This window comes from Gymnogyps californianus, chromosome 6, assembly GCF_018139145.2.
Source record: "Gymnogyps californianus isolate 813 chromosome 6, ASM1813914v2, whole genome shotgun sequence".
Taxonomy (NCBI): domain Eukaryota; kingdom Metazoa; phylum Chordata; class Aves; order Accipitriformes; family Cathartidae; genus Gymnogyps; species Gymnogyps californianus.
Window position 1 is genome coordinate 28428024 of NC_059476.1, and position 26131 is coordinate 28454154.

The window sequence follows — 26131 nt, forward strand, 5'->3', positions numbered from 1 at the left end:
TGCACTGAGGAAGCTTTTACCATTGCCTCTCTAAAAGGAAGCCCTTCTAATTGAGTTGACCACTAAGCAGTTAACTTCCCAGAGCTGTGATCTATAGCCATTCCAGAGCCCTCGCGGAAGGGCTGTGAAAGCTGTCACGGTGAGCATCACAAGTGCTTGGTGTGCAGACTGGCGGTGGGAGGGGAAGCTAGCGTAGTAGTTCTGACCTTATTTACAGCTTCACTGATGGAAAGTGAAAAGTAGGAAACGGGAACAGACAAAAATGCCTATTAAGAAGAAAAAAGTCTTTGACTGCCTTTCCTACATCTTTAACTAGCCTTGGCGTTACTGTTACACCTGTTCCTCTATACAGGGACACTATCATGAAAACATTGAACCAAAGTTATTCCTTTTATCCCTTCACATTCTTAAGTTAATGCTCATTAAGCATTCAATTAGAATTCATCTTGAAACACAAAGTATTATAACTATACATGTTCTAGTGCCATGGAGAATTTTTTTTTTTGTAGACACAAGTCACATCAATACCTCGCCCTGTTAGAAATACTAGACTTCTGTGGGACTTACTCTGAAAAGCATACAGCCAGCTGATCCTGTATGTTCCAAGTGTGAATAGTGATACTGGTGTAAAGATGATGCCTATATATTTTGTATAGACTTTTATTTCCAGGATAAATTAAAAAGAAAAACAACTCCTTTACTTTTTTTTTTAAATCTTTATTCCAGGGTCACAGACTAAGATAAAAGGTTACACAGTAAAACATAGCTCAGGGTCTTGACATTCCTGTTGGATTTCTAGCCATTAAACATGAGTTTCTACTTCTCTACAAAATGTTAATGTTATCAGTTCACCACTTAAAAAAAAAATCCACAAACAAACTAAACCAAAACAAGCCACCATTTCAAACCCTTCAGTTCTCCATGCTTTTAGTACCCACTGAAAAGCAAAAACTTTATGTACCTGTGCTTGAATAAGACTTCTCTATCAGAAGTGTTACAGTCTGTAGGTAGTGCACAGGGCATAAGTTTATTTGTTACTGCCTTGTGGAGCTCTTCATTAGAGGAAGAACAAGCTTTTCTTGTCCTTTCTTCCAGAACAGTAGCACCACAGGTGGCGTGGTAAAACTTCTCCCCACACCATAGTTAGTATTTTAAATAGTTATTACTTTTAAAAGTGCTAAAACAAGACAGGCTAAATTCTTGTTCAAATATGCAAAAGTAAAAGACAGTATGATAAAAGGCTCACTACACATACAGGAAGTACTCTGAGGGGTGCCAAGATAGTCTCTCAACTACAGATTTCAGGACATCAGGATCTGGGAAACAGTGGTGTATGTTTACTCACTGTATCTAATTTCATTCACAAACATAAAATTTTCAGCTAGCTTTTGGAATGCTAATTGATTTTTTTTTTTTTCTTGGATAACAAATTACTTTTTGAAAAAGCTGCCCTCAAAGCTACAGGATTACTACTTTATGCTATACTAACTCAAAGATTAAAATCTTCATTCAAAAGATGAGGTCATGCTGCATGAAATTTAAGGCACATGTATTAAATGAAGTTAAAGTGCTTTATGTATCCAAGCTAATCACTGCACCTCAACCTGAACTGAGACTTGGTCTTTTTAATGTGCCTGCAGCAATACAGTGGTCTGCCCTTTGTGGAGAAAGTAAGTTGACAAAACAAAGTACAAAGACCAGGCTCTAACAACAACAAAGCCAGTAAAACATCCTGTAGAGAAAATATAGGTAAATTTAAATCCTATCACAAAACAGGTGCAAGTTGCCTTGTGGCTGTAAATAACTATCCCTGTTGTAGAAGAAAATTCCTCCACATGAAAAGGTAATTTATCAACCACTACTACCAGCTGTCAGGGACTTTTCAATGACAATCAGAGTATACAGTCTATGTCAAAAACTGCAGAGGAGCAACTTTTGGCTTCCTGCATAATAAATGGGATTAAACTTCGGCAGTGCCAATACTGAAGGGCTGAATTTCTACTGAACTATCCACAATGCCCTGTGAACTATAATTGCCTTCTTTAGTAAGACGAGAGTTACTTGGGCAGAAGGGCACTGCATCATGTAGCAGGAATGTAATTTAGCTAATGACAGCACCTAGACATGTGAGTGAGGATATTTTCTGAAAAATGAGGATGAAGAATGTGAGAAGTGACTTCTTTCACTGTCTTCTAGTAGTGCTTCTTGGCTGCAGGTTTGTAAGACACCAGGAGACCAAAGGAAGCATATCCAAATAAAAGCGTCTGAATGAACCATTGAAACTGAATTGCCGGGTCAGTGATTCCTTTAGATCTGTAACATTAACAAAAGCATAAAAATGTGTCAAAAAACTTATGGTCTTGCAGACTATACTGTGATACTTACAAAGTAAGGTTAGATATTTCTACTTATCCTTGATACATCAAACTGGATTAGAACATTTGAACTTCGCATCATTAGTTTCAGCCTACCAAGACTTCTTTCCTGTACTAACTAAATATACTAGTTCTTGTGATTGTAGTGAATTTTAAGCTATCTATGGAACAAAGGTTCTTTCAGAGATTTCATGCATACAATTTCCTCAATATTATATAAATTGCAATCTTAGTCTATGCTATTTGAAATGACTTATCCTAGAAGTTCATGTACACAGAACCAAGAAATTACAGTAGCTTAATACTAATCTTAATACACAAGTCTGTATATAACTTCTTGTTGACTACAGTCACTGAAGGTAGACTGTATGCTAGCAGGGCAAAGAGGCCTGACAATTACTGTGCGATGCAGGATGAGGAAGCACTGGTACCTGAATTTGTGGCTAGAAAAACACAGGTACAGGGAGCTGAAGACACCCAACTTAATTTATGAAGCAGAGACCTTCCTATGTCAGTTAGTTATACGTTAGCATATGTGAATTTTTCTGTATATTACAGAAAATTTCACTTTTTCCTCCACTTCATTGTTGTTGAGAACTACTACTGAATTTTCAGAGAAAAGAACGAGTATAAACATGATAGCAAAACCAATAGATTTCACATTTCCAGTAAACAATTCTGTCAAGCGTAACTGTGCTCCACCTCATTAGTTTACAAGGGAGCTCCCTCTACTGACCTTTGCTAGAACACTTCAGCTGTTAATCGCTCCATAGCCTCTACACGTACAAAATGATTGTGTAGCAAGTGTTGATTAACACAATATTTCTTAATGTTCTTTCTTAAATTGTCTTACCAGCTGTGAAAATCTTTTTTGTTTATAATCCCAGCTGCAGTGTTTCCAAATGAGTGCAGAAACTGGAAAACTAAGGCTTAAGAAATTTACCTGCTTATATAAAGCAAGCTCACTCGAATAGACCATACGCAGAAATACAGGCCAACAGCCAATAACAGGACTACTACTGATTAACAGATTTGTATCTGCTTCCTCGCTAGTTCTTCCTTATGCCTCCTTTGTGATGTTTGTAAGTAGACATCACTTTTACATCAGTAAAAAGTATATGGTGTTTGCTGCTCGTAGTAAAGTACAACTGTTCAGTGATCTACAGAAGTATGCCTGAAGAGATGACGACGGGCAGGCAAGCCATGCTCTCTTATGGGCTTTGACACCACTCTGTAAAACTTCACTACTTAACTTGGTTAGAAGACACCCCTTTGGTACATTCACTGGTAATCAAGTTCCCTCCTACTTAAAAAAATCACCTTAAGCCTATATAGCTATCTATCTGCAGAATCAGAGTTAAAGTTTTAACTTTAAAGCTACATACTTTAAAACTGGAGCCTGGTAAAAAATTTATTATTAACTCCCATTCTGAAGACAGAAAATGTTCATCCATATTCTGTTATCTCAAGAACCACCTTAAATAGCTTTCCATGGAACAAAATCCCTTTGCCTCCAAGAGATGTTAGCTGAGAAGCCCGTGACAGGCAGCTGTGAACTGAACTAAACGAAGTGGAAAACCACCATTTTTACAATGGCAAACAGACCGGCCATCTACTCTGTAGAGCATGAAAACCAATATCTACATTCTTCTGAATTATTACAAACAAAATTCAAATTAACAGAAGGATGATGTGTTTGGGCAGCATCACTTTCCAAATAATTTGTTATCCTAACATAAGACTTAGTTGGCCTTACTTTTACAGTCTGATTAGTCAAAGTGTTTTATCCCACAAACCTGCAGATACAAGTAAATCTTAACTAGTCCCAAATGGAAGTGTCTAATTGTATTATCACAATATAGATGCAATCATTTAAGCAGGTAATTAGCAGTCTCAAAATTCTGATGAGGTAAGATCTGATGAAGTTATAACACCTGAAGTTATCAGGCTATTTCTACACTATCTGTTGTTCCCCCTGCTTCCTGAAGTGCAATGTTACCCAGCGAACAGAGGCAGACAGACAAGCTCTGGCAAACCTTGCTGCTGCCAGTTCTTCCAGTTGCCATCCCTTTTGCCACCTCGTACAACAGTAACCGCTAGCAGAATTTTCAGTAACTTCTTGTGGAGGATAGCAAACAATCACTGCAGCAAGAATTTTATCAGTATCCTCTGAACTAATATTGCTGCTGAGAACCACCAAAATCAGTCTGTAGCTTATGTCACTTGTATCAGAAATCCTTTTCAGAGAATCTGTGTTGGGGTGAGGGGAGGGAACAACTTACTGGCATAACTTAACACCATAGAAGGCTTCTACTACGTGAATCAACCAGGATACCCAGAACCTAATAAAAAGAAAACATGTTTTATTTTGTTGAAAATTAGAGAGAAGACTGTTGTATCCAAAATGCATTATGCAGAGAATGTAAAACTGGAAGCACAGAAGTGACATCTCACTTTAACCTGGAAAGTGAGGCATGTTTCTTATCTTAGAAAAAAACCATGCGTAGTCTTAAAAGAAACTGAAGTCCACTGAGAAAATTAGAGGAACTGTAACTCATGCAATATGCCTGAACCTGCCATTTCAAGTATCCACTGCATGTTTCCAAAACTTTCAGCACTTAGATTAAGCCAAAAAGCCAAATGCTTAGTGGAAGCAGTACAAGTTAATCTTAGTTAAGCGTGCAAAATCTATCGTTTTACTTACACAAGTATTTTTAGTGGTCCTAATGAGTTACTGAAGTTTTTATAGATCTATGAAAACAACTGTGTGTACAGATTCAGAATATATAATATGACTTGATTAGTCAAACTTGGTCTACAAATTTTCATATAGAAGCTTTTTTTTTTTTTTAAATTACACAAGATATTCAGTTAGGATCAATTCAATACCTTACTAAAGCAAAAGATGCTCTGAGCAAAGATGAAGGCTTATCTTCTACATGATGCATGGTAAAATAAACAAGCAAGTCTTGCTGTCTTCCTGTCTTTACAGGAAGTCAGCAAGTGAGAGATCTGGTTACAGGGAAGTGTTTTCCAGCTCTTTTGTTAATTAAAATAACAAAACCCAAGTTTTGTAACCCAGCAAACTTAGCACTATGCAGTTTCTCCAGCAGGTTATTTCTCATGTGGACAGGATCAGAATAAGTTAGTAGCAGGGTAGAAAATGTTCTTTAATTGAAGCTGGAAAAAAAAAGACTCCTAAAGAGAGAATTAGACTACTTGAGTAACAATTTGACAAAAGAATCACTTTTAGGAGATGTTACAAATCTAAGTTTACATATGGACTAATAACTGTCTCCAAAAGTAGTATCTTAATTTTTTTCCTTTCTTACTGTAACAACACAGATGCCAAATTCTAAGTTGAATTTTTAGACTTTCATACTGGTCTTAGCCTGTCTAGTCTTCTACATACTTATTACCCCACACCCTTAGTTGTAATGAGCTTGAAAGGAGAGCTCTTTAAATGTAATTAACAACTGGGTTACAGGAAAGCTTGTTAACACAGACTAAGCAGTAGAGTCAGAGAGAAGCAACAGGAGAGATGCAAAATAATTATACAGTCAAATATAACTTACCCATAGCATACCCACTTGTGGTGGTTTTCCACTAAATAATTAAGGAAGGTACCAAATATTCCCAAATAACTATAAGGTATAGTTGAAGGCCAAAGCGTTACCCACTTAAAAAAAAAGAAAAATTAGTTAGCTTACTTCAAGGTAGAATTACTATCAACTTAACCTTCAAATTAGCTTTCTTTTCATTCCCCCCCCCCCATGTCTGTTGAACATGGTTTAGGGCTCATCTATTCATAGTATTTCAACTCTCATTCCATTAACCTTGTCCAAGACCCATATTCTTCAACAACAAGACCATTAGCCTTCTAAAGCACACTTACTTAAGAAGATTCAAATCCATGAAATTTCTTTTCCTTGACATATGAGATACCAAAGTGGTAAGTTCAAGGTTGCTGTGTACCAAGACTGCATCTGCACATTAAGTGGCATTTAAGTTGTAAGCTCATTACCTATTACACACGGTAGCAGGAAAAAATACAGTCTCTGTCCTGAAGAAGTTAATCTGACGCAACTGACCTGAAGAATTCAAACAATGACTAGACTGAGAAGGAGGAATAACTAGTTATCTATAACTAGGGGATCAGTCTTTATTCTTTTGTCCCTTAAAAAAGAAAATGTCAGATTTTGTTCTATTTTGAAACGCGGCACAGAAGAGAACTAAGCACGAAGCCCAAGACCAAAATTGCACGCAGTGTTCAGGTATCTTTCCTGTCACAGAGTTGTCCGCAGTGCTTATCACTGTCTACCTTTATTTTAACAAACTGTGGAGGAGAAGCAGGGAGTCAGTGAGCTGTGCACTTGAGAGTCTATTGGGGATGTAAGGTAAATACTAAGCTGGGTCAAAGCTCACACTGGCTTATCTTTCCTCTGGTATCAATGCTGCAGTTTCCCGCTATATATGAATTTGGCTATGCCAAGGATGTGGCAAGATGATGGATTTAAACAGGGAATCTGCTTAAAGCTCATTCTGTTTCTTGAAACAGTCCAAAAGCTGGTTTGTGAGCTGTTTGGCCTGCCTTGACCGTAATTTTTTTCAGTGGTGGTTCTTATGTGTAGAAAATCCATGCAAATAGACAAAAAACTAAAACACGTGGAAGTCAGTGGATGACCTTCATAAACTTGTCCAATGTATCAAAACTGTCATTAATCTCCCTACTCCAGTAATCTGACCTATTTTAGCTGAAGTCCATTTTTAGAAATTAAGACAACATGGTGACTGAACTAGTCTGTTTTCCAACAACACTACCAGTTAATATAGTCTGTAACTAAAGCCATCACTTGTAAATGCACCTTACTTATTGATAGAAAAACAGCTGTCCGAGAGTGAGTTTTATTGATGCACAATGCGGTTTCAATTTTGTGACTGTTGAAGACACTTTCTGCAGGCTACCTGCAACGCAAACCCACACATGCTACAGCACTCGGGTGGTTGTAATCACACCCAGGGATGCTGTATGCCTTCAGCACCACCGCCTTGCTTCACTTTGGAATCCAATTCAAGCGTGGTTTTTTTTTTGGTTTTTTTTTTTTCCCCTCTGAACTTCCTTCATGGATTCGTTCAGCTACCTCACGAGCTGACCTGGCCAAAGCAGCATTTTTAGTTTCCTTTTTCTCCCGGTTTATTTTAGAAAGTGGCGTTTCCACGGACACTGGGACTACTAAGGAAGCATGTTCCACAAACCCTGCAGCTTCTGAGCTATCTGCGAGCCCCGCTGAGGACCGCCGTAGTAGCAGCAAACCCACGGAGGTTCCCATCAGGTCCGTGAGTTTTGCAGCTCCAGCTCCGAGGGCGCCGGGGAGCTGCTGCTGGCCCGCACGCCTCGTCCAGGGCCCGCGGGGTCCCGCCGCCCCCGCCCCGCGCCCACCCGCCCCTCCTTACGCCGAGGAGGATCATGCCGAAGGTGATGGCGATCATCCAGATGAGCCGGGAGCGCTGGAAGTGGCAGCTGCCATCGCGGAGCCGCTCCGCGCCCGTCACCGCCGTCATCCTGCCCGCGCCGCCGCCAGCCACCGCTCTGCGCGCCGGGCGCCGCCGCCGCCGCTGCTAAGGCCGCCGCGCGGGGGGCGGGGCCGGGGTCGGGGCCGCACCGGCGGTGCCACTACGCGTGGCGGGGGGGTGGCCTCGTCCACACCTGGGCGGGGGGGGGGGGCGGCGCTGCCGGGCTGCGGCCCGCGAGGAGCCGGGGAAAGCCGGGCCGTGGCGGCGAGGCACGCCGGGCTGCGGCCGAGGAATGCGGCGGGGCCTTCCCGGGCCGGTGGGGGCCGGCCCCGGGCGTCGCGCGGGGCAGAAGTGGCGGTTGGGGCGGGTGTAGGAAGCGCGAGGCCGCCTCTCGGTAGCCAGTAATTCGGCTGTGCTTGAAGTAACCTTAAGCAGCTGATGGCGTCACCCGCAATGAGCGGGTGACCCTGCGACCAATGCGGCGGCGGCTTCGCGGTGCCGCGGAAGGGAGCGAGCCGTGCCCGGCCGCGGGCTGGGATGGCGGGGTGGCCCCGGGTACGGCGGCCATTGGCAGGGCCAGCAGCGCCCCGTCACTTCCTTCGGTGAGCCTGCCCGCGGCCGCCGCCCCCCGCCGCGGCGTGCGGCCGGTCCCCGCCGCGGCTGCCGGCTCTCGGAAGGCAGTGCCGTGCGGGTCTCGGGTCAGGAAGCCGGCCGGCCGCCGCGGGCGGCCCTGCCCCGGGAGCAGGTGAGGGAGAACCGCAGCTTACGAAACGCGGTCGTGAAACAACGCAAAAGTCGGGAGTGAGCTTTTCAGCTCAACTCTGCAAATTAACTACGGCAATCTCTTTTAGGGATGGAGAAAAAGCAGAAAATATAGGAAATCGGACAGTTACAGCAGATGTACTTCGGCAGGCAGCGTGTGCTCCAGGGCACCATTCCTGTCCGGGCACTCACTGACCCCGTCCATTAGCACTCTCCTTAACTACATGCACCTTTCTGGGCCGCCCCTTGTTCCTCAGCTCGGAGGTGAGCAGTGCCGTAGTCAAACCAAGAGTGCTCTCTTGTGGCACAAATGATAAACAGTCACAAAGAGAGGGAAAATGAGGTTGAAAGGCGTGCTCCGAGGGGTGCCACCGGGCTCCGGGAAGGCGCAGAGCGCGCTCTCTGGTACAAATGTGCACAGTATCACTGATGCAGCCCACCTGTGGATTACAAATTAGCGGTAGTTCTCGCTACGGGGCTAAAATCAACAGGTAATGACATTTCTATCACTGAGCAATTCAGTCTTAGTGTTTAGAATCCTACATAATACCTTCCCTTTTGAAAACGACCGATTTAAAGCACATTAAATCCAGCAATTTCTACTCTATGCCTTTTTGGAACTTTGGACTCGGTGATGAGCTTGTCCAAAGAAGTCACTAGGGCCTTGGGAAAGGTGCCCACAGACAGAAATGTTGGGGGTGGGGGGGGGGTGGGGGGGGGGTGTGTCTCATGCCTTGTTTGAGCTTTGCTACCTGTTTGACAGTGACTTTGACAGCGTAGAGGATAAACACACTGAGAAATGTTGACTGTGCTGTTCTCTCCCCTTGCCTGAAGGCTAAATACGCTGCTCTTTTAACCATGTGTTAATGATGTGCCTGTAAAGCTGTTTTCTTCAACAACTAATGCAGCAAGTCCTGACATTTTCCCAGCATGAGCACTGTATTGCAGAAAAAGGTCGCTATAGAGGGGACTGACTTTGCATGTGTTTGGGTTAGTTTTGTTCTGTCCTGAGGCTGTTCTGTTTCCCTGTCTCTGTATTTCATTCCCAGCTATTCCTGCCCAAAGCACTGTGCTTTTTTGCTAGAGTGTTCTGTGGAGATTACAGGAGAGTTTGGTAAGAAATTCCTACAGTGGTAAAACTGTTGCTGCGAGGCCCTCTATAAAAACCATTGAGGTTGGCTACATGGAATACCCTCTGCATGATACAGTTGTGTGCGTTGCTTTGCTGACACAGTGGAAAAGCGTGTGTGGCTCCACCTACAACGTCTTGGTATCTGGCAGAGATTTCTAAAATTCAACATATTTTTTTGTAGGCCGCTACTTAATTTCTTGCTCTTTAGAACATTCTACGCAAATTGCTTCTACCTGCCTATAAATCCATGTCCAAAGGTTGTGCTGAGATCCTGGGAGAGCCCGAGCTTTGTGGGAGAAGTGCCTAGGACTGCCCCACACAAGGAGCTCTGCCCACACACCAAGGAGAACTTCTAAGGGCACAATAAAGCAGTTGTATTAGAATGTAAGCAAAAAGCAGCTGTTACAAGGATGGCTGTACTGCTGCGCGGAGTGGACGGGAGAGGGCAGTCAAGTACACGGGAAAGAAACGGGCTCTCGGCAACCGGGCGCTGCTGTGGCAGAATGGCGGCGGGAGGAGAAAGGTGTTGCCATCTCGGCCATGGGGCGGGTGTGTGACCCACAGCTGGGGACGGGGAGCCAAACCCTTCCCCTTCCTACGGCCCCTTGGAGGGGGACACCCATCTCAGCTGCTCGTGCATCTCTGCGGACATTTGCTTTGTTAGACTGGTTTTGGTGGCCAAAAGCAGCCAGGTGAGGTCAGAGACAGTGTCACGTTATCCTTTCTGCCGCACTCCAGTGAAGACTGCCCATGCTATGTCATCTTAGGCAGAGGAGGGGTAGCTGGCTAACTCTTCTCTCTCTTTCACCAACAAAATTGATTTACCTTTTGATTAACATTAAGTGACATTCTTCCTGGCTGGGATAGACCATGGTCACAAAACCAGCTAGCCCAGCATGTGGCCCACCAGAAGGGGCCAGTCTTCTTGTGTGACAGCAGCCCCTACTTGCTGCCAGCCTTGTTGACACAGGTAGCTCTACCAGCCCTGGGCATCTCCACAGCCTCGGACTTGAAAGTGAAATAGTTAATGAAGACAACTCCCTGCTCAGACCTTTTGTGGGGGTGGACTTTCAGCGGTTCCATTTCTAATCCAGGGCAGCATCTTTGACCTGACTTTTTAAAAAAGGCTGTTTCTCTTGACAAAGAGAGGAGTCTTTGGAGTATTTAAGAAGCTGAATATAGTTCCAGTTTTCATAATTTAAAGACAGAAGTTCCTGTAGCATCATCTAGTCTGGCCAGCACAGGCCATTAAATATTACCTTGTTTCTCTGAATTGAGCTCAGTAACTTGTACTTACTTAAAGCATACTTTTCAAGGGGCATTTTGTCTTACTTTGAAGATGTCAAAAGACAGAGAATCCACTGCTTTCAATGATTAGTCTTTCTTGTGTTTCATAGGTGTTTTTAGTATGTACCTAACAACTAATTTTGAAGGAGTAATTTTCCAGAGTCTAGCTGAAAAGCTTCCTCTATCATATTTTGCAAAATGTTTGCATCTATGCCTTCATATTTTGGACCAATAGGTTAGCTACCTTTGTGGCTTCAACACTGGAAATGTTATTTGTCGGTGAATTGCATTTATTGACAAGTATAATCTAAATTAGAAACTACAAATCCCAAAAAGTGTTATGTTAATTATTGAAAAAATGCAGAACCAATTTACTTTGCCAAGTTTACAGGAATTAAAACTATTTCTGCATGCTTTACTTCACCATAACTTCCGAGATTTCTACTTTTTTCCTTTCCTTTTCTCTTAATCAGTGCCACAAAGTGACTGAATGAAGATCTGGCATGCTGTTATGAGTTGGCAGCTCTCAATAGCATACTACACACCAAAATATCACCAAGGCTGAGTGCAGACAGCCAGCTTGGGCAGCTCTGGCCATGCTTACTAGAAGCCAGATTTAGATTTATGGTTTGGAACATGTGTCTTTGTTGTGACAGGATTAACACAGCTCTATGTTCTTTCTCAGGCTTTTCCTATGCTAGAGAACTTGCAGGTATTGGTAGCTAGCAATTGGCACAGCTGCCATCACGATGACAGGGCTCTGTAAGCATGTGAAGAAGATGAGCTAATCTAGCTTTACCCTGCTTCAGGCTGCACAGATTGCTAAACTGAGTCTATTTTTATAGTAGTCAAGGCCATAGAAGAGAGAGGGAAAGCATAATCTTAAAAATAAGTTGGAAAGAAAAAGAAGCGTGTTCCCTCATAATTGCGTACAAACATTTTTTCTTTCACTTGCATCACTTGGTTTAGATTTCAAATTAGGTTGGTAATTAAAGCCACAAGTACTTTTTAAGACTCTAGGACTGAAAGAGATGTTCGTTATGAGATCAACAGGTAAGGTTACTAACCATATAGTAACATGAAAATGGCATGTATGGTCCTTTTTGAGATTTCAAAGACAACTACATTAGTTTTAAAAAAAGTTTTTGCACTGAAGTTGTGTCCGTAAGGTCCTGAGATCTCCATAGTGACTGGGTATGTAAACTGAGATGGGTTAGTTCTGCTGAAAACAATAAAATGGACCTGTGCATTTTTCCTGCCTAATCCCTGAGACATAGCTGGCTCATTTCACACACTGTTTATATCAGTATATCACTCTCTTAGATTTTCAAATACTGAAGTTTCTGTTGTACCTAGTAGTGGAGAAAACTTGTTCCCCTTCAGTTTAGAAACATTTGCTATCTCTAACTTAGAGATATTGACTATCTCACTTTCATCGGGAAGTACAAAGGGTATTTGCCAGGTAGTCTGCCTCTTTTGTTTGGTGTTCTTGGTAGATGCCAGAGACTAGATAGAGACATGTTAGCTCTTCTGTGTCTTTTAAAATTCTTTAAAAAAAAAAAAGAGGGGGGGTGGAATTAGTCTAATTCAGACCAACCTTTATGGCGTGAGTCATCCTACTGGAGTCAGTGATGTGACTTGTGTAAACAGCAACTTTCTGTATAAGTAAGGATTAAGGGATTGGACTTCTTTTAGGAAGTTACTTGGAAATGAACTGCAGCCAACTTTAAACTGGATTTGAAGCTGGTATAAAAGAGATGAGATGCATTTAGTGAAAGTTACCTAAGGAGATGGAATTATCAAGAAAACATTTTTTAATTAGGGTTAAATGACACAATGCTGTAATGAAATTACTGCAAGCAATGTGTGATTCCTAATGTAACTAGTTAACACGTGACTGTTCCTCTGTCATTTTTAATTTTTAATGGGGAGTTAAAAATTATTTAACTTTAATCTTTCCATTCTAAGACTAGAGAAGCTAAGGAAAAGTACGGTCTTTAAAAGTATTTCTTGTTGCAGGTTGACAAGCATTACAGTTTTGAGGTTAATGGTCAAGATTTTCAGCAGATTCCTATACTTACAAAAAAATTTAAAAAGTAATGAGATGTGCATAAGATGAAACAATGGGGTATAGTAATTCTGCTTCATGTTGTAATGAATATCCTTTGTGACTTGGAAGTAAATAAACCTTTCCACATAACTCTGTTGAATCCTTCTCATAGGTAAATGGATTCCTTGGATGTTTGATAAAACTAATTCTCTTCTATCACAATTTTAACACAATTGGGAGCATAATTCAAGTCTTGGAAATTGTCAGCTATAAAGGTCCCAGCCAAATACTTTATCCGTTGGAAAGATTGAGAACTAAGTAATACCTATAAACTATAAAGGTTCGAATTTCTCATTGATTTTACTACAAATTTAGTTTGTGCATTTTAGAGATTAATTTATGTCAGAGTTCTATATGCTCATCCTAACACTATCACTGTGGGTTTTTTTCTGTTATTAAAAAGGAACAGAAAGGTGAAACAGACTTTTTTTATCATGGTGCACTTCAGCCAACATTGCATTAATAAGCCCTTCTAACTAGACAGCCAAAGTTCACCAGTTTGAAGTCCAGGTTGCACAGAGAACTTCAGTTTTGATCACAGCTGTGCATTTTACAGTTCTGTATTTGTTTTTACTGATGTCTGCTAGAAGTCAATAACTTTAGTCCTACTAAAAATATTTTGTGAACATCTCTGATGGCTTTCTTTTACTGTGTGAGGTAGCTTTAAAAAATGAGAGAGTAACAAGTAACATCCATTTGAAGTCTCAGTTTATAAAGGTTGGATTTATGCTACAAGTATTTGATGGAATTTTTTAAATTGGATATATGCTACAGGTATTTGACAGGATTTTTTGAAAGGTATGTGGGCAAAAAAATACTTTATGTCATTTGGGGAGGCTATTTAATAATACTGAATGTACCTTGCAACGATAAATTACATGTCACCAGACAGCCTTCTTCATATTGGTCATGTTGGAAAAACCTGAGCAGTTTAGACTATTCAAAACTGTATTACATACAGATAAGGGGCCATGACTCAGCATACCAGCATCCAAGAGCATTATTGACTGAGTGGTTAAAACAGGCCGAAGGAGTAAGGCTCCAGCAAACCGTCAGCATTTTGATGCCTTGTTCTGTCCCTTAACCACTTGATGACAGTGCATGTGTATTTTAATACATAGTATTTGGTATCTGATATCACTTCTGGTTTCTCTCTGAAGGAATTCCTAACTCTTTATTTCTGCTTCCTATTTTGAGAGACACTGCCGTAGGTTGCCAACTTCTTCACGTGCATGGTAGTAAACACAGAAGTGCACTGTTGGGAAAAAGGAAAGGTTTCCAATTAGTTCACTGTTCTTGCAGGTCTACTGGGGCCAGCTAATGCATCTTTATTTTGTTTCTCAGTTAATGAACAAGTCATGTCAATTGACACAGTTTTCTAGCGCTGAGTATTTTTTTTCCTATGTGTCTGGAATAGGAATATTGTGATGGAAAAGCTAACTGCAGTACAAAAAAGCCGTTGCAGATCTAGCAAAGAAATGGGGTCACTAGCAGATGGGTGAGATGGGTGGGAAGCACATTTCATTACAACCACATGGGTGGGGATGTTATTTGGGAGATGAGAAGGAATAGGACTGACAAGGGAGGTTAGAGCGATAGTTCTTTGAACAGGGAGGAGAAGACTCCAGACAACTTGTCTCCAGTCCCAGCAGACTAGCCTTAAGGCCAAATTCACTCATCTTTAGGCGACTAGTTATCGTAATCAAGTTCGGCAGACTATGATGTTGCGATTTGTTGTATTTCTATAGTATCATGTGGGTGTGTTTGTATTCTGGCAGCACAAGAAAAAGATACAGTCCTTGTCCTAAAACATCTGCAGTTCAGAGGTCTGATCCTCTCAGGTGCTAAGAGTCCGCAAGTGTTTCTGGAGCTGATCAGTCATAGGGCATCTGCCAGTTACACAAACAGCACGGGTGAGGACGATGACAGGGACTTTCTTACAAAGGAAAGGAGACAGGGAAGGAGACGGCAGGGAGTACAAGGGAAAGGATTGCCATAAGTAATGCAGACTGTGAACCTGACCGTACTGGGCACAAAATACTGCTACATTTAAATGAAATTGTATTTATCTTAGTGGTGCTGGAGCAAGCGAGGGCTTGCCAGATGGAACTGCACTCAGTAATCTTCTGGAGGCCCAGGCTGGATTTCAGGAGGATATTTTAAACACAATTTTTTGATGTTTCTTGAGGCAGGATTCTAGTGAACACAGGTTTGCTACTGCATGGGCTCCTGTGTGGCTTTTCTACTCAGCATTCAAAGGGGTCAAGAATACTGATAATCTACGCATTAGGCTTATTAAAAGTGGAAATCCTACTCCAGCCCATTCCTGCGCTGGTGCAGACTCTGCTCTGCTGGTTTGCCCTTCCCTGTGGTCATCCTAACTCTTCACAGGCTCAGGCTTAGCCTGTCCAAATGCTAGATCAGCGTTCTGTGTGGCTGTGTGAGGCGGATCTGTCCCACAGAAGAGAGATTTCCCTCCACCAGAGCAGGAGATGTTGCATTGCGTGAGAGTAGGAGCACTAATCACCACCTTCCCAGCAAGTCTGTGCTATCCTACATCCATCTCCCAAGACTTTTTTTCCTACTGCCCAGAAGAAAAATGAATGGTGTTGGGCACCACCAGGCTACCATTTAATAAAAGACACAAAGTTTGCAAATACTTTGGCTTTAGTTTTACCTGGGGTCTTATTTCCTTTAAAAATTAAGGCAGTCTTCTCTTTGAAAGAGATGACAATTTCTTTCAAGATTGTTACAGGACTAAAAAACTCACCAGTAGGCAGCATAATGACAGTACAAGTAAGGAACCATTTTCGGGTTCAGACAATAGATTAGCATTACAACTTAGAAATGAGATCCTGGACTTTGATGAGAATGATGAGAATTCTCATATGAGAATGCAAGCTCATATGCAAGTGATGGTCAAAAAAGCAAAGTGAACGTTATGAGCTATTAGGAAAGCAATAGAGAAAAAAACATTATCATCATAATACTTAAAAAACCATGATTCCTCTACATCTTAAATTCTGAGAGTCATTCTAGTCTTCCTATCTCAGGAAGGATACAGTCGAACCAGAAAAAGCTCTGAAAAGGGCAATGTGAATGATCAAAGGCATGGAGCAGTTACCATAGGGCGAGTAATCATGGACCAGCTACCATGAGTAAGATGGGATTCTTCAGTCTGGAAAAGAGGTGGCTGAAGGGGGAAAGTGATGGGGTTTGATGAAAAAATGGGCAGTGTGAACCGCTGGAACCAGCGAAGGTCATTCCACATTCTTGTGTGGGAGGCAGCAAGCACTAAATGATTCTAGCAGGCAGCATGTTAAGAACACATAAAAGTAAGTGTTATTTCATATAACACATAGTTAAGTCCTAGTCAGAGGATGCTTTGGAAGCTAAAATTTTACATAGTTCAGAAAAAGTCTGAATAAATTCACAAAATAGAAGCATATTGTGTTTTATGTATACTTAGAAACTCTCATCCATGTCAGGAAGTCTCTGGGCTGAAAATGACCGAGGTCATCATCATCATTACTAGGTAAAAGTACCAGTATGTCGCTGACCGAGCTGGTTATAGATACCTACCTTCCCTAGAAAGGTATCCATTTTTGGCCATTGCTGAAGAGTTAAATATCAGGCTAGACAGACATTTGGTCTTAGCGAGTATGACCCTTTTTTTACAGTTACCCTGGATTTCAGATAATTACAATCAGTGCTATGAATTATTTTAAGGGTTAAATATAAGAAAAACTTAAGTGTGAGATTATTCAAAAGTTATGTGAAACTGGCCTAATGCCTTTTTCACCTTGAAATCTATAGATTTTAATGGGAACTGAGTCAGAGCAAGACTGGTATGTCTCAAAAGTGCGTGGTGTTTTCAGCAGTATTGTTTTCCTCCACTTTCAGATGTTAGAAACAACATTCATTTCAGGTAGGAAAAAAGGCTAGAGCAATGCTTTGGCATAATAAAGGTGTTTACTGTAAGGGAAAGCTCAGTGGTGCAGGTGACAGCTCTCTCAAGAGCCAGTTCTGGACTGGGGAATGAATGCTCTTAGAAAGCAAGGATTATGTTAAGTTTCACCCTCTTTTTGCTCAAAGTGAAAAATGCACCTCTGTCCTGCTTGCCCTGACACATCATGGAAGCATGCATGTCTGGCCACTGAATTATTTTCAAAACAAGACAGGCTGCTGTAAATGCTCCTTTCCCTGAAGAGCAGGTGAGAGCACAACCATCACGTGGCTGTTCATGTTCTTTGGAGGGTTCCTGGGCGCATCTGGCTATGACAGCACTGTGCATAGGGAGAAATCTTTGTGGAAGAGAATCCACGTTGTTTTGCTGAATTCCACAGTTTTCCATTTGAACATGAAATCTCTTTGCAATTCTCCAGGGTTGCTTTGTAGCATTTTTATTTCAGTGATGTAAGAGCTGCCTTTTACTGCCAAGCCCATAATTAAAGCAGTGTTGATTGGTAAGTAATGGGCTGCAAAAGGTGTACCAAAAGATAATTAAAGATGTGCTCCAGATAAGCAGGGCATGAGCATCCTTTTTATGAGGTGTTAATGTCTGAAGACCAACTAGTGAAATTGATCTTGCCTCCTTTGGGATGAAAGTTCTGCTTAAACATCAATAGCATTGTACTGCCCTAGAAAATGTTTGATGTAGGGATTTCTAAAGGGCTGTGCTTGTCCTAAGACTCCCCAGGCAGGCGCCTGGTGACAGGGCCCGTGCTGCACGGGGTAATTCGGCATCCCATTCATGCTAGCATGATTTTGGGGTCACCTTTGCAACTCCTGACACTAGGGCTGCTCTGGAGGGAGAGAGTAGAGGAGCTCCCGGTGCCCTCATCTGGACTAGGATAGATGCAAACCTTTTTTGAGAGCCATTTTAAAGAGCACTGTGGCTAGTCCTTGTCTAACAACTGTGTCGTCTCTCCTAAGTGTCCTTTACATACATATCTTTCATTTTTGTCGTGTTTTTAGCATATTCCACATGTGATTTGGATTCCTCTGTAGATGCACTTATACCACGACTCTGGCATAAAGGAACATTGGCAGAGGACACAGTTGGTTTCCACATTTGGACTCTACTGAAATCTATAGCAAAATTCCGTGGATATTGGTGGGAGCCTGAAGACAATCTATGAACCGAAGAGATGCTGTTTTTGTTAAGCATGCTGCTTTGGGTATTCCTGCTTCTTTCCCCACACTCTTCTCGTTCCTCTATTTGTGAAATGAATAAAAAATACGGGGGGGCGGGGGGGCCGGGAACTATTTTCCCGATATAGTTTAGAGAACAGATGAGGGAGCTCACAAACAGTTGTTCTGATTATGACTGACATGCAACAGCATGATGATGCCAAGGGAACATGGGCAGCAAGGGCTGGTCAGTGTTGTTGCCTGGATTAGTGTATGGTCAAACTGTAGCTGTAGCAGAAATTAGCTCTTATGTTAGGACAAGTTCATATGTCTCAGCAGAAGAGGGGCAAGAGGAGGGGGAGGCAAAGATTGCCATCTTCTTTCCTGGAATCTCACTTAAAAACAAAACTCGCAATCTAAGTCTCTATCAATTAGCATTGCAAAGAATATCTCTGAAAATGAAGGGTGTAAAGAGGCTGCCTGGCAGAGTGCCTGAAACAGTAACTCCGGGAAGTGTGAACTGCTCTCTCCATAGCCAGAGGTTGTTAACAAAAGCCTGGTCTATTTGACCTAGCTAGTAGTGATGGACAGTCACTATTTGCAAGTAGTGCAAGTCGGTGCAAGCCTCTGCTGACTCCTCCTTATCTCTTCTGCACTGGCTGTGGCTATAAGGTGTCTATGTGTGTGTTGGAGGGGGTGGCTTCCCTGTCCTTTTGAGATCAATATTGCAGGCTGCCTGCAGGGTCAGCTTTGTGTTGTAGTTATTCCTATGAGATGATGTTTTCTGCCATGAAAATTGGAAATCCAGAAAGAAAAATGGCAGCCTTTGTTCTAGCCTTCCTGTGGCCAGACTGAATGAGTAAGCTGTCTTTGTACCCTACAAACATCCTTGGTATCCTTGATCCAGTTTATTATGTACCCCATGGGCAGTTGTATTGGAATTGCAGAGAGATGGAAAGGTCATATGCAATTCCATACCTTCTTGTGCCAGTTTAAATCGGGGCTCCCCAACTCTCTTTTACCCTCTGCTCCTGTGTATCCCCATCCCATGCTGGTCCTTGAACTAAGCTCGCCAAAATCTAACCTGGCCAAAAAAAAGTGATCAGTTTTTTGGAAGGAGTAGCTCTGCGAGTTGGCTCATTTGCTAGTCAAGTGTGCACTGGAGGTGGCATGCGCAGGACTCTGTGCAAAGCCATATGGGGGCTTAAAGGCAGGTAAAATTGCACCCTGCATGCTTAGAACAAGAAGGAATAGCTGAAGCTGGATTTGCTGTAGAGAAGACCGGCAATAAAACTATGCTACCAAGCTTTATATGTCTGCTTACTGTGTCTGAGCCTTCATCCACCCCTCCCTCCCTATGTATCTGAACACTAAAAGTGAACTAAAACTGAAGGACTAGCAGCACACCTTGACTGTACCTAGAACTGCTGAACCATTTGCCACCTGGTTGCTTTTTTCCCTTCTCCCACATTAAAATTCTTGTTTAAATACAAACTTTATTGTTGACATGGACAGGAAAAACTCTGAACTATCCTGGAGCTCTGGGGGAGAAAAGAAATCTTGTGGGGATGTATCTGTGCTATGACAGTCCAGGCTTATGGGAATGCTATGGTGGAAGAAAGGGGAGGAGTACTGAGAAATTGCTTCAAGCTGTTGTTTCCAGGTGTTTTGGACTACATGCTGCTGTCATCCCTCTGAAATTCTCATCCCTCTGAAATTCTCACTGCCTTCATATGCATTTCTGCTTGAAAACACTATTTAGGTAAAGTGGTTTCTGAGGGCATTTACCTTGCCCTATGGACAATGCTGCTAAAGGAATCCAGTCTCTGGAGTACTAGACTCACAGGGGCTGACTGTCGCCCCTGTCTGGAAGGACATTCATTTTTGTTGTGAACTACTGCGGTAGCGTGTGTAATGTTAAAACCCTCGCCCAGCTCAAGCCAAAAGTGGCTGCGTGGATGGTGGACGCACTGGTCCCTGCAGAATGCAAATAGTATGTAACGGCTCTCAGACTTTGTCCCCATACCCTTCAGCTTCAGAGCAAGCTGGAGTGGGTCCCAGATCTGAAAAATGGATGGGGACATGTTGAGATGAAAAACACATGAAGTAATGATGCTGTTGTTCTTGAACACCTTCAGTGATAGCCATTAATGGCCTCATTTGACAAATTATTACATTGACTAATTGATTTGCTACTGTTCTAATCCTGTTCTAACATCTAATCCTTTTCGACATTGCAACTGTTGCTCCCTGTAAGTCCTTATGTCACTCTTGGCTCTCTTAAATAATATTTCTAGCCTCCCTTCTGGATTAATACGTTGGTCATGATTTCACCTTGGGCTGAAAGCACAGACCTTGCTTGTTCTGTACATGACTTGGATGAGCAGAGCTGTCTGGAGGAAAAAAAAAGCGGCCCTAGGAAAGGAAAAGCTTGTGCTGAGCTCTTCAGCACGAGCTCCTTCTCCCCCACAGCGACCACAGAGTGTGCTGGAGGAGGCTTTGTCCTTTACGGTGAATGGTGGATTTTGATGCAATGTCTAGTAAAGCCACCAGCATTTTATTTACTGCAGTTACGTTGATGAGAAATGTCCCATGGATAGGAACAGGAGCAGGGTAACTAAACGGGGAAGACAAGGACTTGTCACCCGGGTGCAGTAAGAGCTGGGATGGTTTCGCTTCTGGAGAAGGGTGGTGTGGAGGCCTCCCCCCATCCGGGCGAGCCCCGGGTTTCCAGCAGAGCCCCAGGCCTGCCGTGCGGGGAGAAGGGGAGCCTTCTCAGAGGGCCAAACCAAAGGTGAAAGATAACTTCATTAAATTATCCACTCTCCATTTGAATTAAAGAAAGGTGGATGGGTTTGTGGCGGCGGCGGGGGCTTCGCTGGGAGACGCTTTGGCTCCTTCGATGGGGCGAGACCTCATTATGTGTATTTTGGTGATGGGATGACAATGGAGGTGTGGGAGACGGCTCTGAGTCACCCTCGGAGGCCCGGCGGCCCCGGCCCCATTGGCGGGGCCGGGCCGGGCGGGTGGGGGTCGCTAACGGCCGGGGCGGAGGGCTCATAAGGCGAGGAGCTGCCTGTACCGCCCCACCGCCCGCAGACCTCGGCCCGCATGGAGCTCGCCAGCCTCCCCCCCAGCCCCGGCCCCACCGGTAAGCCTCCCCGGGGTGCGGCCGGGGCCGGGGAGGGCAGGGCGGGTTGATGGCGGTGGTGGCGGTGGCGGGGCAGGAGGAGCGCAGCTCGGCGCGGCACCCGCTGACCGCCGCTCTCCTCTCCTCACAGGCGAGGCCCGGGCGCGTCCCGCCGCCCCCGGCGCGGGGCGGGAGGGCGGCCGGCGGAAGCGGACCACCTTCAGCAAGGCGCAGCTGGAGCTGCTGGTCCGCGCCTTCGAGAAGGAGCCCTACCCCGGCATCGCCCTGCGGGAGCAGCTCTCTGGCCTCACCGACATCCCCGAGTCCAGGATCCAGGTGAGAGGGGCGGGCGGCGGGGCGGCTTCCCCGCGGCGGGCTGCGGCAGGGCCGAGGCGGGGGCGGGCGCTCAGTCTCTGCTGGCCTCGCAGGTGTGGTTTCAGAACAGGAGAGCCCGGCAGCTGAACCAGAAGAAGAGCGAAGCCTACCCCAAGCCGGCCTGTGGCAAGCAAAAGCCGACCCGCTGCGGCAGCGGCTGCCAGGAGAGGTCCCGGACGACGGAGGGTCTTGGGCCAGACCGGAGCTTCCTCTATCCGCAGCCCGGCCTACCAGGAGGAAACCAGAGTTTCTCTGGTCAGCCGTCGCCCTGCTCGGGGCAGCCGTACTCAAGGCTCGATACTCATTTCAGGAGCTTGGATAACACTTTTGGAGCCCCAGGTCAGACCCCAGCTCACTTCGGTTTGGACTGCGTGGGAAAAGGGGTCCCACTCGGTGCGGGAAGCGTGGGGAGTCCCCCCAGCTCTCACTCCCTGTGCAGCAGGCGCAAGAATATCCATACCTGAAGAAATCTTTCCCTGAAAGCTACTACTCAGATGCAGATCTTTTCCAGTCTTGTACAGAAGATCACCAGTACCTGGCAGCTAAAGAGAACATGTATAGGAGGCCTGTCTTAAACTACTTAAATGCTAACCAGGGCCTGGGCGATGAGAACTATTTGTATATCAAGTCAAACGCTTCTCCCGTTGGGAAGGGCTCCACTTTCAATTATGGTGGAGGGGAATCTAAGCTTGAGCTCGAGCAGATGAGGCACAGTCCACCTCTGGTTGCAGCTAGTCATGCTAGTCCTCCTTTGGTACTTCCAAAACATGAAGGGGGGTATCAAGGGACACTCGCTGCTCCAGCCCCATCGTATGGGCAGCAGCTGCTGGAGACGGTAAATGACTATGACCCTCATTGGCTAGGCGTGAGAAATGAAATTTTGGGAACTGGGTTAGATTCGCTGTTTGAGAATGAGCAAAATGGGGAGCAAGGTGGGCCAAAAAGTTACCTTTTTGCTTTTGGTTGCCAGAGTTCAACCTGTCATTTGGGTCACACATGAAACTGACAGTGGGTCTGCTTGCCCGATGAAAAATTAATGTGTTTTTTTTGTTCAATTGGCAGTGTTGTCCAAAGTGGCTAGAGGTTTTGCAGGTCTAAGTGTGGAGTGCTTGCTCTGAGTTTTATGCGCTGTCTGGAAGGGGAAGGAAGATAAGCAAAGTTAGCAAGGGCTACAGGAGAATAACCTGCTGAGCATGTGCCGCCTCCCCGCCCCATCCTGCGGGAACTGTCACCAAGCTGCTTGCAGTATCCCTGCATGCGTTTGGTTATCGGCAGCCTCACGTTAACTTGCACGTACAGACTGATGTTCTTCACAAATATGTCAGTACTGAAGACTTACTCTTTCTATGTTCAGACTGTGCTGGATTAATTCTGCCAGGAGGCTTGGGACTATGGCATTGGTTTTGTGGCCTTACTGCACTGAGTTTTGTTTGTATTCTGGTCAGAATTCACTTACTTTAACTTAAGAAATCTGTAGAAAACAGACTTACTTATAGCTTTTAGTGGAGAAAGCATTAACATGAGAGGGGTACAAGCATGGGAAAAGCAGCCTCGGTGGTGGCAGGGTACAGCTCACTGGGTGTGTTTGCGTTTTAGGTGTGCTCCTGATAAAGAACACTGCTGGTCTTTTCCTAGATCCTTAATGTATAGTGTTTTCATTTAAAAATGACCACATGTGTAGCCTTTTAAAAGGCAATATTTTTGTGATTTCCTTTTGTACAATTTTTTTCAAATTGTCTTTTTTTTTTCAAATGGTAGTTTTCTATTTGCCACGTGAAGGTTTTCTACCTGGGTGATAACGAACTTGTAGAACTGCACTCATAGAAAAAAAATTGATTTCTATCTTTGCATTCGCACATTGAGCCTATTTTTAGACTTCTCCAGATCCATGGCCGTTTGGAAGACCACTGTAATCATGGAAGTGTTTTTCATGGCTGTCTCTGGAGAGCTGCCATGGTTGTGTATTAAAGCAATATTGGGCCTAGGATGCTGAAAACTATACATGCAATTCCTTTTTTGTGTTTAAAATGTGGCTCTGGAATATTTTAAGTATGCCTAGATTTTAATACGTATGTTATTAACTTAATTACTTTGTTTATAGAACAGAAGAAACATAATAAAAATAAAACTTAAACACAGACCATTATTTTATCAAAAAAGTTGATATCTCTGTGAAGAAGCTGTCTATTGAGATATGTACACAAGAAGTCCAGAAAATTAGTCCTGACTTTTGTCAGTAATTTTTAGCTGTGGCTGTGAAGAAGTCATTTAACTTTTCTGCCTTGTGCTGAAGAATTGGAACACACTCATGTATTACTGAAGAACCATAGCTTCAGACAATAGCTGCAAGGCACTTTGAACACGAAAAGTTGTATCTGAGAGCTAAGTACAAGGCAATGATTGTATTTATGATTGTATATATGACTCCTTTAGTAAACTTTTTAAAAACTGTGCATTAAGACTTATTTCTTTATTTACATATACTCTCTCCCTCATAAGACTTACTTAATGAGAAGTGAGACTTGTTCTTAGGCACAGACAGAACAAGAATAATTTTACCCATGAAAAAGACAAGAATCTGGTGTTCAAAAGTGTAGCAAAACAGCCTTGCTTCATAAAGAAAGAGTGAGTTAAAGAGGAAGAGGAAAAAGGACGTCTGAAAGAATAGCATGCCCTGCTAAACCAACAGAATGTGGGCTTTTAGTTCCTCCCTGGAGTCAGTGGCCACCTGGCAGGCAGCATTGGGTCTTCCCATGGTATCCTCCCTGCTGATCTCAATGCGTGGTAACCAGCACCCTCTTATCTCATGGGGCTCTGAGGTAAATAATTGGAGTGTCACTGTTACAGATTCTCTTAAGTGAGCCTGGTCTCTGCAGTGCATCCAGCTGTTTCCCCCCTTACTCTGTAGACATCCTATTCTGTCAAAGCTCACAAAGCTGCACCAAGGCAGCTGTGTTAGGTGTTTGGCATTCAGCTGTCACTCCTGGCTGCTCTAATAATACTGGGCATTGCAACGCCTTCAGCCGGTCTAGGGAACACGCTTCCCTTATTAGCAAACCCACGTTTCCAACACTGAAGTGGAATACACTCTGAATACTTCTCATGAGCAAGTCCAAGAAAAAATAAATCATTCTCCCATCACAGAGCTACTACCTACTGCTCAGGGTAGAGCTTTTCTGTAAGTTACTGGTTTTCTTTATTTTGTTACAAGTTGCTTTTAACAGACCTACCTAGCACACATTTCACAAATAAGAAAAATCTGCACAGAGCAGTTGGATGCAACACTCTCTTGTGACGTTGCTGTAAACTTTCACTCCTTGCTACGAGGTGGAGAATGCCAGAACACAGATTACGTGTTTATTCAACATGTAGGAGGTACTTTCACAGTGATGGTATTAGTAGCATCCCCTGGACTTGCATGCCAAAGGCATCTCTGCTGCCATAGCAGTAGGTGACGCTGAGAAAGAGATGGGGCAGGAACCGAGCATGTTCAGTATTGGACTACCCTTCTACTGCCTGTAAAACGCTCCTGTTTATAGAAGAAAAGGAGGATTTTGCATGCTGAATATTGAAAACTGTATTTTCTTCCACATAACTTGTCAAAGAGAGATAGTGAGGACCCAAATTTACCAATGTGGTTTATAGTCAGCCTGGGCCTACCTCACTGCTAGGTGCCTTGAGTTCCTCATTTTGTGGGAGCCTGCAAAGCACATTCCTTTCTTCTCAGCCACCTCCTCCAGCAGCAGGACCAGAGCGACAGCACGGCCCCTGCAGCTGCGAGTCCTCGCTGGAAGCTGCCCGCCGGGAGGCAGGATCTGGCCAGCATCACAGAGACAGCAGTTCATCACGTGGACACCTCTTCAGCAGCCTCGCTCCTCGCTGTTTCTTGGCATAAGGCAAATTGCCCTGGAGAAGAGGGCTCTTCACTTAATTAAGCAGGGCCTGTACCTATAAATAACTTCAGGAGGACTTGCCTTAAGGCATAGGCACAGGCCTGAGATAAACAACTACTCACTTCTCACCTGGAGTACCTTGCCTCCTGCATGCCCAGTCATGTCCTTACAGGGTGGTGGACTTGGTATCCGAAAAAAGCCCCCGTCTAAGTACATTTCGTTCCAGTTCATAGCACTGGAAAGCCCTTCATAGGTTTTTACCCTCTGACTTGTTTGCCCTCCCGTAGTCCTTGGTAAGGATTTCTTTTTTCAAAAAAGATCTTTTCCACATTGATTTCTGGGGCCACGGCAGCCAGTTCGTACGGGGACAGCCCCGAAGGCTGCGCGGCAGCAGGCGGGAACCCCCGAGCGGCGCCGGGC

General features: G+C 43.9%; 2 protein-coding genes across 2 annotated transcripts; one reads left to right on the forward strand and one right to left on the reverse strand.

Annotated features, from left to right (window-relative positions):
• Positions 1-702: 702 nt before the first annotated feature.
• On the reverse strand, positions 703-8001 carry TMEM254 (transmembrane protein 254). The gene is made up of 4 exons (XM_050899027.1): positions 7830-8001; positions 5951-6054; positions 4658-4717; positions 703-2313 (listed from the first exon to the last, which is right to left on the reverse strand). The coding sequence occupies exons 1-4, from the start codon at positions 7935-7937 to the stop codon at positions 2193-2195; spliced, it is 393 nt and encodes a 130-aa protein (XP_050754984.1). The 5' UTR covers positions 7938-8001; the 3' UTR covers positions 703-2192.
• Positions 8002-21424: 13423 nt separating this feature from the next.
• On the forward strand, positions 21425-24263 carry LOC127017853 (double homeobox protein 4C-like). The gene is made up of 3 exons (XM_050899147.1): positions 21425-21464; positions 21595-21779; positions 21872-24263. The coding sequence occupies exons 1-3, from the start codon at positions 21425-21427 to the stop codon at positions 22280-22282; spliced, it is 636 nt and encodes a 211-aa protein (XP_050755104.1). The 3' UTR covers positions 22283-24263.
• Positions 24264-26131: the final 1868 nt, after the last annotated feature.

Coding starts and splice junctions, on each gene's coding strand:
- TMEM254 (XM_050899027.1), bottom strand. CDS start 7,937: ATGACGGCGGTGACGGGCGCGGAGCGGCTCCGCGATGGCAGCTGCCAC. Junction 4,718..5,950: donor CACAAGTGGGTATGCTATGG/GTAAGTTATATT, acceptor TCTTTTTATTAG/GTTCTGGGTATCCTGGTTGA. Junction 2,314..4,657: donor TATGGTGTTAAGTTATGCCA/GTAAGTTGTTCC, acceptor TTAATGTTACAG/ATCTAAAGGAATCACTGACC.
- LOC127017853 (XM_050899147.1), top strand. CDS start 21,425: ATGGAGCTCGCCAGCCTCCCCCCCAGCCCCGGCCCCACCG. Junction 21,465..21,594: donor CCCCAGCCCCGGCCCCACCG/GTAAGCCTCCCC, acceptor CTCTCCTCACAG/GCGAGGCCCGGGCGCGTCCC. Junction 21,780..21,871: donor TCCCCGAGTCCAGGATCCAG/GTGAGAGGGGCG, acceptor CTGGCCTCGCAG/GTGTGGTTTCAGAACAGGAG.